This window comes from Ictidomys tridecemlineatus, chromosome 1 (assembly GCF_052094955.1).
Source record: "Ictidomys tridecemlineatus isolate mIctTri1 chromosome 1, mIctTri1.hap1, whole genome shotgun sequence".
NCBI lineage: Eukaryota > Metazoa > Chordata > Mammalia > Rodentia > Sciuridae > Ictidomys > Ictidomys tridecemlineatus.
In genome coordinates this window covers 189,932,818-189,949,417 of record NC_135477.1, presented here as the reverse complement: position 1 = coordinate 189,949,417, position 16,600 = coordinate 189,932,818, and the positions used below count along the sequence as shown (strand labels likewise).

General features: G+C 58.5%; 1 protein-coding gene across 1 annotated transcript in view; it reads right to left on the bottom strand.

Moving 5' to 3' along the window:
* Positions 1 to 10,838: 10,838 nt before the first annotated feature.
* Positions 10,839 to 16,600, bottom strand: part of Prss38 (serine protease 38) — a 30,293-nt gene continuing 24,531 nt past the window's right edge. The window contains exons 2-5 of the mRNA XM_021720816.3: positions 16,362 to 16,524; positions 15,554 to 15,825; positions 15,271 to 15,413; positions 10,839 to 15,040 (exon numbers count right to left, since the gene is read on the bottom strand). Coding sequence (XP_021576491.1) covers positions 14,786 to 15,040; positions 15,271 to 15,413; positions 15,554 to 15,825; positions 16,362 to 16,524 — 833 coding nt within the window. The 3' untranslated portion in view covers positions 10,839 to 14,785. The remainder of the gene's footprint in view (positions 15,041 to 15,270; positions 15,414 to 15,553; positions 15,826 to 16,361; positions 16,525 to 16,600) is intronic.

Genomic DNA, 16,600 nt, shown 5'->3' with positions numbered 1-16,600 from the left:
AGGTGGCAGGACAGCTGGGGCAGGCCGCAGCTGTGGTCTTTTGTGCCAAGGGAGAGGTCTCAGGCTGTGGCAGGCCCAGGAGCCCCGCTGGGGGGAGGTGGTGGTCTGGAACACCCACGGCTCTGAACTGCTGCTGGACATTTGGCCTTGTGGCTCCCAACGCAAGCTTCACCCTGACCCCAAGCCTGTCCTCTCAGGCCCTACTGACCCCACATTTAAATAACCTGTGGCTCAAGGCAGATAGCCTGGGCCCTTGGCCTGCTGGCTCCACATCTAGGTGACAGCATCCACCACCTTCTGATGTTGGGGATGCTGATGGAGTGGGGGACAAGGGCAGCCCCACGGCTCGCCCCTGAGACCAGGTGGCAGGCAGGCCAGGGTCCATGGAAGTATTTGCTGTGGTGCCTCCCTTGGGTCCCCAGTCCTACTTGAGGCCTCTGAGGAGAAACAGATTGTCCCTGCACCTGGCCTGCCCCAAATCTTAGTTCCCTTCCTTGGTCACAGATGGGGCAGAGAACAGAGGACCTGGATGCCCAGGGGTCCTCAGCCTCAAGCCTGCTGCCCACTGCTAGGCTGCGCAGGGTCTAGGAGAGGGCAGGGCCTTTGAGGGGAGGCTTTTCCAGCTCTTCTCCCTAGCCACCCCCAAGCCTCAATGACAGCTCATGTCCTCAGGCCCCGTTGCCCAGACTGGACTTGTTTCCCAGATCCACCCGCCCTGGGGATCCGGGCCAAGCCCCTGCCTTGCAGAAGCCCTGTGGTGTGTGTGGGGTCCAGAGCCCATGGAGGCCCCATGTGACAGCCCCTCCAGATTCATCAGCTCACCAAGACTCTGTCTGGGGCAAGCTGGGCAGCGCAGGTTCTGGCTGCTCTGTACCCTGGGGCACCCTGAGAGCCCCGGAGCAGCAGGGACAGAGACTCCAGGCTGCTCCGCTCCCTGCTGGCCCTGGCCACCGGCTGGAAAGGACCATTCCTGCTGCCTTAGGGCTGGACCTTGGCCACCTGTGGGAAGACCAAGGCTGGAAACCTGCACGGGGAGCAGAAGGGTTTCTGCAGGGGGTGGGGAGGTGGCCCTTGCCAGGGCTGCTGTGGGGTCCTGCCTGGGCAGAGGAGTCCACCCACAGATGCCCACCAAACTTGGCTGTGGGAGGGACCCACCTTGGCTCCATTGCCCCTTCCAAGCCTCTAGTACGGGTTGTAAGGACAACCAGCCTGGCACCCTCTGCACCTCTCAGGGTCTCCCACCTGGGACATCCTCCCTTCTGCATGGCTGGGCCGGCACGGCTGCTCTCACCAAGACCCTTACTTGGGCAGAGTGACTGCCCCTCACTGTGGCATGGCCTGGCCCAGAGTTCATAACTCCCCTCCTAAGGTGGGAACCTCCCAGGGAGGTTCCCAGCAAGGACACCAAAGGGACCTGTGGTGAAAGCGTGGGGGCACAGCCTAACCCCCCCTTCATAGAGGGCAGAGGGGGTCTTCCAGAAAAGCCCACAGATATGGCGCCTGGGACCCCCAAGCCCTCGGGACGAGAGTGGAGCTGGCTTTCTCCCATGGTGGGCCAGAGCTGCTGCTCCCAGCACCTGCAGGCCATGCCCGGGCTACTGCAGACCCATGCTCCCTGGCTGTGGAAGCCTGTCCGCACAGGACAGCTGGTGGCTGCCTTGGTTCCCCTGTGGCTTGTTCAGGAGGTAGGTGGCCTGGTAGAGCCCCACCCACCATCTCCTGGCATGCTGTGGGGTGGGCTTGGGTTAGGGCCCCGTGTGCCCGATGATGTCACCTCTATCCCCAGCCTCAGTTTCCCCAGCTGTGAGAAGGAGAGATGCCAAGGTTTCTTTCAACTTGCAGATAGGAGGGAGAGCACTCACTCCCCAGAGGAGCCACCAGAGGGGATATTTGTCCTGTGGATGCTCACCCTCACTGTGGCTGCAGCTCCCGACCCCATCGGCCTTCCTCTGCAGCCTGAGGTGGTCACAGTTCAAGGGGTGCGCTCCCTGCCATGAGGCTCCTGGGGACAGCCTGGGGTCCTGGCTCCTGTCTGGGGGGTCCTGCGCTCCCTGGGCAACAGCAGGTACACCGTCAATGTGAAGGGACTACAGAGACCTTGCCAGGCATCCCTCTCCCAGGGACCCCAGCGTGGCCCTATGAGCTACGGGTGCTCTGGAACCAGCATGTCTGCCTTTCCTTCTGACCCCGCGAGCGAGCTCCGGTGGAGATTCCTGCCGGCTCTGGGCCCAGCACCACTGCTGAGAGAGTGTTATTTCACCTGCTGGCTTCCAGCATTCCAGGGCAGGGCTGGGAGGCCATGAGAAGGTTGCGGTAACCTATATATTATTTTTATGCTGGTGCTTAACACGGCGTCTTTGACACATGTGCGGGAGTCCCGTCGTAAATCAGGCTGGGTCCACTGTGCACCCGTGCAGGGGGCCGCCAGGCCTCTCACACGTGTGCTGTCCGCAGCCTCCCTCCGGGAGCTGAGCTTCAGGGATGGTCTGGGCTCCAGCTGCTGCCAGCGGCTTCCCTTTGCCTCCCACTGAGCTTCCCCAAGAGCTGGGAAGGCCCAGGCCAGACGCCCAAGGCTAGTGTTGGATTTGGCGGCCATAAGCACATGTGAAAGTGCCTGCGTGGGTGTGCTCATGAGTGTGCATGGGCGTGCTCCTGTCTCAGTGTGAGCTGTGCTCATGTGAGTGTTCCCAGGGGTGTGTGTGTGCTCGAGTGTGAGCAATCATGTGGGCACGCGTGCTCCTGTGTATGTTTTGGATGTGCACGTTAGTGTGCCACATGTGCATGCGTGTGCTTGCTGGTGCACTGGGTGAGGGCTCTGTGCTCATGTTTGCAGGTGTGTGCTGGTGTGCTCGCGTGGCATTGTGTGCCAGAGGGCTCCCAGGCTCCCACGGGACACGGTGCTGATGTGTGTGTGTGGATGTGCTGGGCAGAGGCCTGGCTGCCCCGTCCACTCTGGTGTGGCCCTTGCTGTCTGCCTGGTTGGGCCAGGACTTCCCCAGGTGCTGTGCCTGGGCCTGGTGGCTCCCCTCCTGAGGGGTGAGGATACAGGTGATGGCACCATCCCAAAGCCCCCGGGGAACCCCGAGTCAAGCCTGGGATCACATGGATCAGGGCTCTCTGGACTTGGTTTCCCTCTCTGTTGCACACACAGGCCATCCCTGTGTTGATGGACTGGACCTCAGATAGGCTGAGGGGACTGTGGGGACAGTAATCTTCCTCAGGGTGCCTTGTCTGTGGAAAGTGGACGTGAGGGATTGGTGGCCTGGGGAGACTCGTGGGAAAAGTGGGTCTTCTATAAATTGGGTCAAGGATCCTGGCCTTCCTGACCTGCCCCCACCTGCAGGAACTTTGTAGGTGTCCTCTGACCCCATTTCTTTGGCCCGAGGACCCTGGTCTGGGCAGCATGTGCTACTGAGGGCCACAGAGCCCTGGCCTGGCCCAGGACTGGGCCCCTCCTTCTCTCTGCTGTGAGAGCAGACAGTCCCTCCTGGCTGGGGCATGAATGGACGGCGGGTCCCCATAGTTGGCACAGCATGTTGCGCCCAGAGACGTAGGAGAAGGGTGTTTTCTAAGGCGACCGTCCATGTCTTTGTGCGTACCTGTGGTGTACATGCCTCAGCGCACCGACATGCCCCTGGTCCTCAGGGGGTCTTCACTGCAGGGCTTCAGGGTTTGTTCTGGTTGTACAGTGACAGAGGGGTGGGGCTGATCTCAGCATCTGTCAATGGACACCCAAGGGGCTGCGGTCCCAAGGTGGCCATGCTGTGGTCCTCTGAGTCTTCCGAGGGCATCTGAAAACTAGGGCTGGCTGTTGGCAGGGGCCTCGGTTTCTCTGCTGAGGGTCTCATGTGGTTGCTTGACTGGCAGTCCAAAGACACAGATGTCCCTCTCACTTCCGCCACATGTGTGGGAGCCAAGAGCTACCCTTATCTCAGGACAAGTTGGACTTTCCAAGAAAAGCTTCATGATGCTGCTTCCTGGGCCTGATCTTGAGCCCAGGCTGAGCTGAGGCCCAGGAGGGATGAGCAGTGGAGAGGGGCATGTCTGGGGACCCCTCAGCCCAGATCCAGAGCTGTGGACACTGTGCAGATGCCACCAGGCCCGGCACTGTGGGGAGGGCGGCTCACAGTGCTGCCTCGACGAGGCCCCGGCTAGCTTGTAGAGTAGGGCTGGGTGGGCTGCCCCACGCCCCAGCCTCTCTTGGCCCCTCAGCCTCCCCATTCCTCCCTCTCTGGGGCACTGACCACCATCGAGGACCCCTAAAGCCTACAGTGGATTCCAGTGTGCTACACCCTTAATGATCTCAGGAAGATATGGCCAGGGAGAGGACGGGGCTGAGAGGCAAGGGCAAGGGATTAGGGACCCTCCAAAGGGTCAGAGGTTCTCTCCATGGGTGGATTCATGGGAGGACAGGCAGAAGCCATTCTAGATAGCAAGGACAGCCGACTCCTCCTCTCCTGCCTGGAAAGCTTAGGGGAACAAGGCTGGATACAGGGTAAGGATTGAGATGGCCTGGAGCCGAGGGGATGAGGGACATGGGGAGGGTCCTGGGGGCAGCTTCTCAGCACCCTGGGCAAGGGGTGTCTGGAGGTAGGCAGGGAGGGGGTGAGGTAGAGACTTCTGGGGGAAGGCCCCAGGTGGGACTGCTGAGCTGGGGTCCCAAGGAGGGAGCTGTCCAGCAAGTGTCCAGCTGTGAGTGAGGACCCCGGCTCAGGGGAACACAAGCCTTAAGAGGGAGGCCCTTCCTGACCCAGCTGCACCAGCCCCAAGCCCCCAAGTGTGCAGTAGTCCGGGCTGTCCAGGAGGGGCCTCAGGAGGGAGTGTGGAGGGGTGGGGGTGCACTGGGCCTCAGTCAGTGGGCCTTTGCACGGGGGTGCCCGTGGGCTGCTGTGCCTGAGTACCCGGCCTCCCAGGCCCCTGGTGCCAGGCCACAGAGGCGGGCAGCTGATGATGAGGAGAGGAAGTCCTGTCAGTGCTGGCGGGAGGTCAGGTTGTGGCTGGGCACAGACAGGCTGTGAAGCGGACACCAGGGCTGGCTGAGACTACTGGCCACCACAGAGGCCACACAGGGCTGCTGGGCTGAGGTGTTGGGGAGCCCCACACTGTGAGCTTCCTGGACCCTGAGGGCAGGACCTCGACCCAAGAGGCACAGTCCAGCCAGGCCAGATTCATCCCGGGGCTCATACCCCTCTGTGCTGGAGGAGACCCTGGCCCTGGGGGCAGGGGCTGCCTGGAGAAGGGCCCCTCCCCTGCTCCTGCAGCTGGAGGACATCCTGAGGGGTTCCAAGGCCCAGCCCTGTCTGTCCACCTGGGTGTCCTCCCTTTGCCCAGGGAGGCCAGTGGCGAGACCAGGGGATCTGGGGGCAGAGCCCCTGGCAGCAGCAGCATGCTCACACACATTTTATAAGGACCCAGGACGATGGCTGTGTCTGCCTTCCGCTCCAGCGCATTTTATTAAGAAGGAAAAGGAGGGAAAAAGAAAGAAAAATAAATGAGAGTCTCCCACAAGGACCACACACGGTGGCCCAGCGTGGTCACGGGGCAGGGCTGGCCCAGCTGGCAGGCTACAGCCCACAGCCCCTCCAGATCCTGATGGTGGCAGCAGCAGCCCTAGTGGAATTTGGGCCAGATGGGTCCCACTTTGGGTTCCTCACACCTTTGCTGTCCCCCGGCTGCTCTGAGATGGGGGCTAGTGAGGCGCCTGTGTCCTTGGCGTGGTCCTGGTGGGGCCTGTTTGTCATAACCCTTGCCAGCAGCCCTGGCCCTGGTGGTGCTGCTGACCAGGCAGGGACCCTCCTCCCGGCTGCATGCCTCCAGCCCATAGTGCCCCCTGGGCACACTGTCTCCATCCATCCACCCCATCTCTGCAGCCTCTGCTGGACACCAGGAGGTCCCAGGACTGGGCGAGGGCCATGGCCTGATCTGGATCCTGTGGGGATAAGGCCAGGGGCCTGGCAGAGTGTCTGTCCCCCCCTCCTGATGTCCCACCCCCAGTCTCGTCACCAGGACCCATAGGCCTGACAATACAGGAAGCCCCTCTGGGGACAGGACTTTAAACTGGGAACCATCCAGAGGGAGCAGGGGCTGGGAGAGCTGGGAGCCCCCCTCCCCATAGCAGAGCAGGCATTTGGCTTCTGGCTCCTTGGTTAACAACAATGGAGGGGGTGGGTGCAACCTGGAGCCCACCCCCGCCCAGTGCGTCTGTCCCTCATGCTTGCTTCAGGAGACAATCACTGTGGACCTCTTGGAAAAAATGTTCTCATTGTGAACATAAACAGGCAGCCCAGCTCTGCCAGATGTTCCTGGAAAATGTTTAGGATCCCAGTCAACATATGAAATTTCCATCAGACCTTTTATTAATCAGAAGGCATTTGCTGTTGGTTCACCCTGCCTGATCCCCTGGACGTCCTGGGAGAGGCCTGGGCCCCAAAGGGGACTGTCAGCACAGGGCCTCCTGCCTCCCCTCCACCCCCAGCAGAGAGGGCTCCAGGACTTCCGCAGAGACCAGCCCCTGTCACTCAGCCTGTGGGTCCTCCAAGGACCGGGACCCTTCCCACACTCCCAACAGCCCCTCTCCCACCACCTCTTCCCGCTCCGGGCAAGCCCAGCTGCTTCCAGAGGTTCTGGGCAACTCAGTGGTGATCTCTTTTATGGGGTGGGAGACTCGTAAAGAACCAAGAGCCCCACTTAGGAGCTGAGAAGCTTGGCTGGCTCCACAGCCCTGGAGGAGAGGCGGCGAGTCCTGGGGGTCAGGAGGGAGGGAGGGAGTGGTGGCAGGAGCAGGAGAGGTGACCTGAGGGGGAGTCCTGGGGAGGGAGGCCTGGAAGGAGTCCTAGAGGAGAGGCCTGGGAGGAGAGGGCCTGGTGGGGCAGTCTGGGGGCAGGAAGTTGGGTACTGGGGAGCCCCAAGAGGGAGGGAAGGCCTGGAGGGGGTAGGAGTCTGTAGGGGAGCGGGGGAGGGAGGGAAGGAGTCCCAGGGCTCACCAGACAGGAAAGCTGGGTGGGTGGGACCCCCAGACTGGAGCCCTGGGGCCCTCTCTTAGTAGGATACCCGGGTCCTGTGTGAGTCAATGGAGCCCCTTGACTCCCCAGGCCCGTAGTGTGTATCACAACCAGATGGGCAGTGGCCCTGGCCACAGCAGTCAGGAAGCTGGAGCTGACTTTCACCCTGGTGTGAGGATGGGTGCACTCCCTTGCTGGCTCTGGGTGGGGCTGGGCAGGGGGACCTGAGAGGGCCATGCTGCCCAGGGGCTGGGGGTACTTCCTGCCTTTGTTCCTAGTGTGGCCTGCTCACCCCCGGCTCCTGAGCCTGAGGCCTCTGCCCTTGGCAGGGAAGCTCAGATTGGTCACCTCAGAGGTCCAGGCATGTTGTCCTGGCACACGGCCAGCTGTGTCCTCAGCCCTCCTTATCTGGGCTGTGAAGGGCTGCAGGCCACCCTGGCTCGGCAAGAACCCATCAGCTTCCGAGATGAATGGCCGTGGTAAGGAACTCCGCGTGATGGCTCTTGGATCAGGTCCTGGCCGCAGTGTCAAAGCATCATTTTTTATGGGCAGCTCTGTTTTGGCCATTAAGTCATAGAGGGAAGGCGGGAGTGGAGTCCGACCTGTGCTCTGAGGGTGAGGCGCCAGCATGTCCCAGCTGGGGCCTCTGGAGCAGACCAGTGCCCTGGGATGGTGGTGAGGAGCCTGGGAGGGGATGCCAGTGGGTAGGCATGGTGGGGGGCTGGGCAGCCCCCTCCCACTCAGGCCTCCGTCACCTCTTCTGGCCAGGGAGAGCAGGGAAGATTCTCCAGCCAGCTGGCCAGGACTGGGACTGAGCTAGGTGGGTCTGGGACCTTCCTGCACAGAACAGGGCAGCAGAGCCCCTTGAATTCCTTGCTGCCCTGGGGGCGGTAGTGCGTGCCCTTCTGTCCTGGACCTGGGCTTTGCCCACTGTGCAGCCCTCCCTGCAGCATCTCCTACAGCTTATGGGGAGTAGAACCTCACTGCCATGGGGGAGGAACTGGCTGGCCCTCAGTGAGGCCCTCTCTGCAGGAACAGAAGTGGCATCCAGGCCAGAGCAGTAGGTGGGGACCTGCTTGCTTCTCATTGTCCTGGGTGCAAGACTGCACCTAGGACAAGGCCGGGAGGAAGGTGGGAGGGGCCACCTTCCACCCCAGAACTCATGACGCCCTAATAGTTCCCAAGAGCTTGCAGAGTACGGAGAAGCAGAGGGACGTGGGGCAGGGTGTGGGATGGAGCCGAGCCCAGCTCTCAACTCTGACACAAAGAGCTTCAGAGCCCACAGTAGAACCAGCACCCGTCACTGTCCCACTCCCTGACCTGCTTTGTCCAGTACTGAGCAGGCAGCGACACTGAGGCCAGGAGGGTCACCTGAAGGATGGGGAGGAGGAAGAGTCCTTGGTGGTCCCTTAGAGGACACAAGGGAGGAGTCCTTGGAAGTCCTCTAGAGGACAGAAGAGGAGGGGTCATCCTAGGGAGGTCCCCTGGAGGACAGATGAGCAGGGGTCTTCCTGGGGAGGAAGATGGAAGGTGGAAGAAGGGGCAGAATTCGTGAACTAGGTGGGCTGTCACGGAAAGGTATGGAGGCTCCTCAAATAACTACCAAGGAAAGGATGCAGAGTCCTACCACTGGACCTTCCTCCAAGGGACACGAGGTAGCGTGTCGGAGAGACATGTGCACTCCTGGGTTCACACTGTCCATGGTGGTCAGGTGGGATCAGCATAGGTGGATGAGGAGCAAGTGGTGCCGTCACAGGCCATCCAGCCACAACAGGGGTGAGGTCCTGGTTTCAGTGGCCAGGTGGGAGGAGCTGGAGGACCGTGGATGAAACACGCAGGCACAGAAACAAGGGCTGTTCATGTCTGCCACCTGGGGTGGTATCATGACCTCGGAGAAACTGAAACCTGTGCCCTGAGGCTCACCCGCACTCACCCTGATGAACAGCAGGAATGGGACCTTTCAGAGCAGCCACTAGGGAGGACTCTGAATGTTCCCAGCTCAAAGAAAGGATGACTAATGGCCAAAGTCTGAGGTGATGGACCTGCCAATCACCTGATCTGATCATCACACGTTACACATGGAGATTGAGCGGCCACTATACCCATTGAGGGTGTCAACTGAAAGGAAAATATGTGTTAAAAAAGGAGAATGCTGCAGCTTCTGTGTGGTCCTCTGCTTCGGGGGAGTGATTTCCTAGTTCCAGGGAGGGTCCTGACCATGGCAGTACAAGGGTGGGCAGAAGAGGAAGTAATTTCAATTCACCACGGAGGGGCTGGGGCTGGGGAGGATTTGAATGGGCAGTGTCAAGGGAGGTTGCATTTGTCTGTCTTCTGTTACTATGCCAAAATGCTTGAGGTAGGGTGGCTTTTTAAAGGAAAGAGGTTTTGCCGGGCTTGGTGGCATGCACCTGTAATCCCAGTGATTCCAGGGACTGAGGCAGGAGGTTCAAGGCACAAGTTCAAAGCCAGCCTCAGCAACTGGGCAGGGGATGTGGCTTAGTGGTAGAGTGCCCTTGGGTTCAATCCCCAGCACTGCATAAAAAGGAAAGGGGTCTGTTTAGCTCACAGTTCTGGTGGTCTAAGATCCAGGGGACACATTCGGGGACTGCCTTCTCGCAGCAGAGCTCTAAGGCAGCGTAGGGCACTATGCAGCAAGACAGGGAGTGTGCGTGTGCGTCCTCCAGTCTTCCCTCATGTCCTATGTTCCTCAAGTGTCACCAGGACTCCTCCTCCAGGCCCCACCTCTGAAACCTCCCAGGGGGGCTCAGTCTCAACACAGGACACACACAGAGGGTGGTCCTCACACCACGAGACAGATGAGACAGATGGGGGCCCAGGCACTGCTGGAGTCAGGAGGGAGTCCAGTCACACGGCTCCCCAGGGTGGAGGTCCCTGCGCCTAGAGCCTGGGGACATGGGGCTGCAGGCTGCACTTGGGCACTGCCCACTCCTGCTATGGGCTCTCCAACCCTTACTCCAAGCACCTGGCACCATGAGCCCCCTGAGCTTCCTGGCCAGGTGTCCACCAGGAGCTGATGGGAGCTGGGGACAGGTATGGCTGGAGTGGGAAGCAGTGCCCCCGCCACTATCTCATGAGCCAGTGAGGTCCCTCTCTGGGCAGCATGGCATACCCAGTGTGGCAGCAAGGCAGAGGCCCTCAGAAAGCCTGGCCTGGGCCTGCAGCTGGCCTCCTGGATGCCAGTTCTCTCTGAAGCCCGTGCTGGGGGCTCTGCAATGCCAGGGCAGCGGAGTCCCAACTCCCAGGTGCAGCCTGTCTCCTCCGCTCAGCACCCCAAGCCAGCGTCACAACTGCCACTCACACCAGGCAGGCCACCGCCCCAGCTTTGCAGAGTAGGCCACTCAAATGTGCTGGGGCCCAGGGAAGTCCTGCTTCTAAGAGGCCAGAGAAGTGCCCCCTGGTGGAGGAGAGGGCAGAGTGCCACTACGCAGCCACTGCTTTGGAGTCCTTGGAGGAAACCACGAAGTGGGAATTAGAACCCAGAGATGTGCCCGGACTTCAGCCCAGGATGCCACAAAGTCCTCAAGCACAGCCGCCAAGCTGAGGGCCAGGGTGAGGCCTGCCCACGCACTGGGCTCTCCCCTGCTGCAACCATCACACCATGCACACCCCAGAACCCCGCAGACACATAAAGGGCCTCGTCTCTTTACAAACTGAAGCTGGGAGCAGGGGAGTGTGCCCATGATCCTAGAGCCTCGGGGTTGAGCCAGGGGGCCAAAGTTCAAGGTCAGCCTGGGCAACCTGATGAGACCCTACCTCAAAATAAAATAAAAAGGGCAGGTGCAGCTCAGTGGTAGGGGACACTGGAGCACTATGAGGTCCTGGGTTTGATATTTATTTGAGGTACCACAAATAAATAAACACAACAAGCTAAAGAATCAACATCCCATCTCTGAAACAAAGTGGGTTCCCTTTAAGGCACTCTAGCCGCGTCCTGAACGTTGGCTCCGAAAGTGCTACCACACAGGCACGTGCTCTGCCGGGTGGGGTGCGAATGCCCCAGTTTGGGGCGTGGTTCCTCCAGGAGCCATGGTCAGTCCAGGCACCGCAGAGCCATCACACACGGGGAGGCCTGGCAGCTGCTGCTTCTCATAGGCAGCCTCTGTGGCTGCAAGAGACCCCTCCTGGTCCATGGGGCTGCGCCTACAGAGCCCCTCCTGGTCCATGGGGCTGTACCCACAGAGCCCCTCCTGGTCCATGGGGATGCACCCACAGAGCCCCTCCTGGTCCATGGAGCTGTGCCCACAGAGCCCCTCCTGGTCCATGGAGCTGTGCCCACAGAGTCCCCTCCTGGTCCATGGGGCTGCGCCCACAGGGGCACAGTGGCTGGAGCACCCTCTGCACCAGCTGCATGGTCAAGTGTGTTCCTCTGCTTTGACGGGTGCTGGAGGTAGTGCTGATCCCGGCTTGGTCGAAGCCTGACTCTGGCTCAGTGCCATGCTGTGCCCACTCCCCAGGTGCCTGGCAGCTCTGCTCACTCGACAGTGAGAAGCCACTCTCCCTCCAGGAGCACCCACAAGTGCCATGGATGTGACCCAGGAAGACAGAGTCACATGCTGACTCTCCTTTGGGGGGCTCCAAAGTGTCCGTGGCTCCCCAGGCCCAGTGCAGGTGGATGACAGGCCAGGGGAAGGGTCCAGATGTAGTTAGAGCTGGTCATAACTGATTGTGGCCAAAACCCACGGGACTTGCCATGTAAAACCATAGCTCTGTAAACACCGTAGAGCCAGATAGCGGAGCTTCGTTTCAGTCTCCTGCCAGAAAATAAGCCCAGGGACAGCAGAGAATGATCCTTCCATCTCCTTGCCTTCCCAGGCTGTCACTGGGACACAGCAGGTGTCCCGTGAATGTCACATGGAATGTGTTTATGTATTGAAGTGCTGCAAGAACCCTTGTGTTCAGCTGCCCTTTGGGGCTGCATGACCCCTCCCTGGTTGAGATCCTGTGATCTCAACTCTATTTGACCAGGTACCTCCAGGAACTGAAGCGACACTTATCACCCACCAATCCCACAGGCAGGGTGCAGTCTGAATGTCCAAGCCTTACCCACTGACTTCTGTATGCATGGCAGACGTGGATCACCCAGTCTGTGGCCTGCTGAACTGCAGTGTCCACGTAGAATGCGTCAGTATTTTCTGACCAGCTAGCCCATGAACTGTCTCTCCCTGGGCATTCTTGCAAGTTCATGTTTTGATAAAAAGTTGGAAATCAACTTATCTAGATACAGAGGAAAAGAAGAACCTTAAGCTGCTCTGTCTGACCTGTGTGTCATTCCCTTGGGTGCACCTGCCGTGGTAGGGGCTTGCCCTGAGGGTCGGCCCCTTCAGGCCTCAGCAGCACAAAGACCTCCCTCCTGGTTCTGTTGTGCTCCTCTTTAGGCCGTGGTCTTGGAGTGGCCTTTGAAGCCCATGTGCTGGAAACTCAAACCCAAGGTCATGTGTTGGTGGTCTGAGGAGGGACAGGGTCAGGAGACCCTGCTGTCACCAGGGCCTTAGCGGGTCAAGGAGGACGTGGCATGGTTAGGAATATGCTTGCTCTGGAACACTTGTGAGGGCCATGTGAGGCTCTTCCCAGGTCATGGTGGGGCAGAAAGTCCCCACAAGAGCCCATGCTTCTGCGTTCCAGCCTCCAGAAGATGAGTCAAATAAGCTTCTATTCTGTCTCCTGCCTGTCTTCCTTCCTTTCTCTTTCCCTCCTAACCTCTATTCTTTATAAGTTTCCCAGTCTGAAGTATTTAGTTATAGCAACAGAAAATAGACTGAGAATAGGGGCATTTTAAAGAGCTCTGCGTGTGACCTTCCATCTCTTTTCAGAGCGGGTAGGTGGGCTGTCCATCTCATTGCTCGAACCTCGATGCCCCCTAACAGGTGCACAGACTGCGTTTACACAGCTGTCTCAGGACTGCTGAACTTCCTGTCACCTGGCAGTCTCATGTTCTCCAGGACAGCCCCCCACACTAAAAGCCTTCTTGTTCTTTACATGAGGACGTCTTAAGTGACCCTGCTCATGTCTCTGGACACCTCCTAGGTGATGACAGAGACACTGTCCTCCAACGGTGCACAGTGACAGTGGAGGCAGAGCCTGCCCAGTCCCAACCCACGTGTCAGGCAGGAGATCCCCCATTAGGGACATAATGGCATCTCTTGGTCCCTGATTGTTGAGAAGTAGAGAGGGATGCTTTTATAGAATGTGGTCTATTTGAACCTTCTGTTGATTTTGATTTTTAAAAAATTCCTAAAAAGGGAATTAAAACTCATTTACATATAATTATGTAATATCTTGTGATTTCTTATTTTTTTTGTTTCATTTTTTTTCTTTTTTACCTCCAGTGTTGGAGACGGAACCCAGCCTTGCACATATGCTCTACCACTGAACTATATCACCAGTCCTTTTTTTTTTTTTTTTTTTTTAGAGAGAGAGAGAGAGAATTTTAATATTTATTTTTTAGTTCTCGGCGGACACAACATCTTTGTTTGTATGTGGTGCTGAGGATCGAACCCGGGCCGCACGCATGCCAGGCGAGCGCGCTACCGCTTGAGCCACATCCCCAGCCCAATCACCAGTCCTTATAATTTTATTTTGAGGCAGGGTCTTGCTAAGCTGATGGTCTTGCTAAGTTGTTGAGGCTGGCCTGAAATTCACCATCCTCCTGCCTCAGCCTCTCAAGTCACTGGGACCATAGGTGTGTGCCACAGCATCCAGCTACTCTTTGTCATTTCTTTTTTGTGTGTGTGTTCTTGTTCTCATTTCTTTCTTGATTAGGTTAGTAATCCCCTCTCCCCTGACACTACACACGTTTTAGTTTTTTTTTCTTTTTTAAAAGCAGCATTTTGAAATACAGTTGTCCCTTGGTGTCCTTGAGGGTTAGTTCCAGGACCCCCTGCAGGTACCAAAATTCAAGTTTTTGTGTAAAAGGCTCAGTATTTGCCTGTAACCCAGGCAATCCTCTGTGCAGTTTGCATCCTCTCTAGGTGGCTTACTACACCTCATACAATATAAATATTCTGTAAATAGCTGTTATATTGTATCATTTAGGAAATGACAAGAAAAGTAAGTTTGTTCATAGTTAATAGAGACAAAATTTTGGGAGGAGTATTTTCCATCTGAAGCTGGTGAGTCTGGGGTGCTAGACATGTGGAGAGGCAGGGCTGACTGCCAGCTGTGGTATGTTTTGATTTGGGCTCATTAGTTTCTGCACAGATCCTCCGGTTCCTTCACCTTTTCCAGTTTTTCAAACTGGATGTTTAAATGTCTTCAGGAACTCCTTTCTGTTTGCAGGTTTAAATATTCAGACAATGCCCTTCCCTCTTGCCTCAGCTCCAACTACAGCCCACAGACTCACACTGGCCTCTGGGTAGTCCTTCCTACAAAGGCTCCATTTGGTCTGGGCTCTTCCTTACATGCTATGGGAGCTGCCTCACTCTGAAGGTGGATGTACAGGGGACAGGTGGACCCTTCTCTGCACGGACACTCACTCTGAAGGAATCTGCTGCAACCCTGGGGCAGAAAGACCAGTACAGAAGTGCTGAGATGCTTGCTTCATAAATATTTAATAACCTTACCAAAGCTCCTGGCTCTCCTGCTGCATCTCCTCTGCCCTCCTGGGAAGCCCCTAAGCCTCCCCTGAGAGACCCACCTATGGCCCACGGCACCTCGCCTCACCTGGCTCTGGAGAGACTGCCAGGAGGAGCATAGGGACCCGGCAGGCTGCAGCTGGATTGAAGCAGGGCGTGCATCCATGAGGAAGCTTGGGGTGGTCTCGGTCCTCACAACACTAACAGGCCCACCAGAATGGCCACAAGGACACCAACAGTGACTTCCAGGATGGGGCAGAGAGCAGGGGTCGGCTGAGGAGGAATGGGTGTGATTTCTATGTTATAACGGATCCAGTTTGAGAAATAGGAGACCCGGGCATACACTCCAGGGAACAAGGGCTGGGTACATCCGCGGCCCCAGCTCACGATTCCAATCTGCAACCATGTGTGGTTGAATTCACAGACCAGTGGCCCCCCAGAGTCACCCTGCAAAGGAAGTGGGGTTTTCTGTTACTTGAGGGTCGAGGGCCTGCCTCTCAGGTGCAGGGAGGGTGGCCTCGCTCCCCACTCACATGGCCCCCTCCCTGGCGGCAGCAGGCCTAGAGCCACAGTCTAGGCCTAAGGCAGGTACGAGGTATTCATGCACCATCATCAGCACACAGCCATCCCAGGGTCCCTGCCCAGCCCCAACTCCAATCCTTCCGGTGGGAGCATACCTCGCACACAGTCCTCACGTTAAAGAGGTCCCCAGCACACAGCATGTCTGGCAGGATATAGGACGAGTGTCTGTACAGCAGTGCACACAGAGCCTTGGAGACCAGCGGCAGCTGGACCTCCTGCAGCTCATCCGTGGTGTGACCTGTAGGGTTCAGAGAGGGGCAGCTAGGTGAGCTCCTGGTCGGCAGGAGGCAGGGACAGCAGAGCCTCAGCCCACAAGGAACACAGCCCACCTGGGAGAAGACATGTGCCGGCTTCAGCGTGAGCTGCCCTTGTGCCTACCTTGCTGCGTGACCACTCCCCACCCAGTGGCCCAGCAAGAAAGGTTGGTGAGGTTCACATCAGGAGGTGCCAGGCAGACCGGAAGGACGGCATCGGAAAACACAATGCGGGTCTTCAGCTGCACCAGAGCCACATCAGCCCCCACGGGGTGGTACCTTTCGTAGTTGGGGTGCAGAATCACCTGGTTCACCTCAAACCACTGGGTGTGCTCGTTGGCCACCAGGAGGTTGACGATGCCCACGTACATGTCAAAGATCTGGATGCTCTTGTCCCTGGGGGCCAAAATGAAAGCCACTGCATGTAGCCTCCGCCATCAGCCTATAGACAGAACCAAGACTGGAAGGCGGTGCAGCCTGACCAGCAGAGGTACCCACAACAGGTGCCTAACTCAGATCCCAGACCATCAAGGGCCCCTGGCCAACAGCTCTACAAGCCAGACGCCCCCACATACGAACCCTTCCTTGCAACAGGCTGGACAGTACACACTTCCCACATCAGGCAGATGGCCAAAGGGGAGTCTTATCCCTGTGCACCAGGCAGCTGCTGTGGACGTGACTGAGGCTCAAGGGACAGGGCCTTGCTCGGTCAGCATCAGCGAGCATGGCTGGGGTGTAGTCTCTAGCGTGGGCACCTCACTGAGGCTCTGAGGTGGAGGGAGCTGCTGGTGTGGGGTGGGGTGGTGCAAGTGGGGACCAGCCTCCCGGAGCGGTCGGGGCCTCAGTGCAGAGAAAGGTTCTGCTCAACAAGGTGGACGCAACACCGTCGTGGACATGCTGTGCTCTGTGCTCCTGCCTCCCGGCGCCCTCACCTGCCGAAGCAGTGCGCGGCCGACAGCACCCAGTACTCGTTGAGGATGGAGCCCCCGCACACGTGGAAGCCGGCATACTGCACGCTGACCTGCCATGGCCACTTCCCCGGGGGCGCGGACACACCGCCCAGGATCTTGCCCTGCACCGCGCGCCGGCCACAGGCTGGGGAGAGACAGGTAGAGTGGGCATGCGGCGGGGCAGCGCGAGGGGTCTGATGGCTGCCCGCGCCAGGGACGGG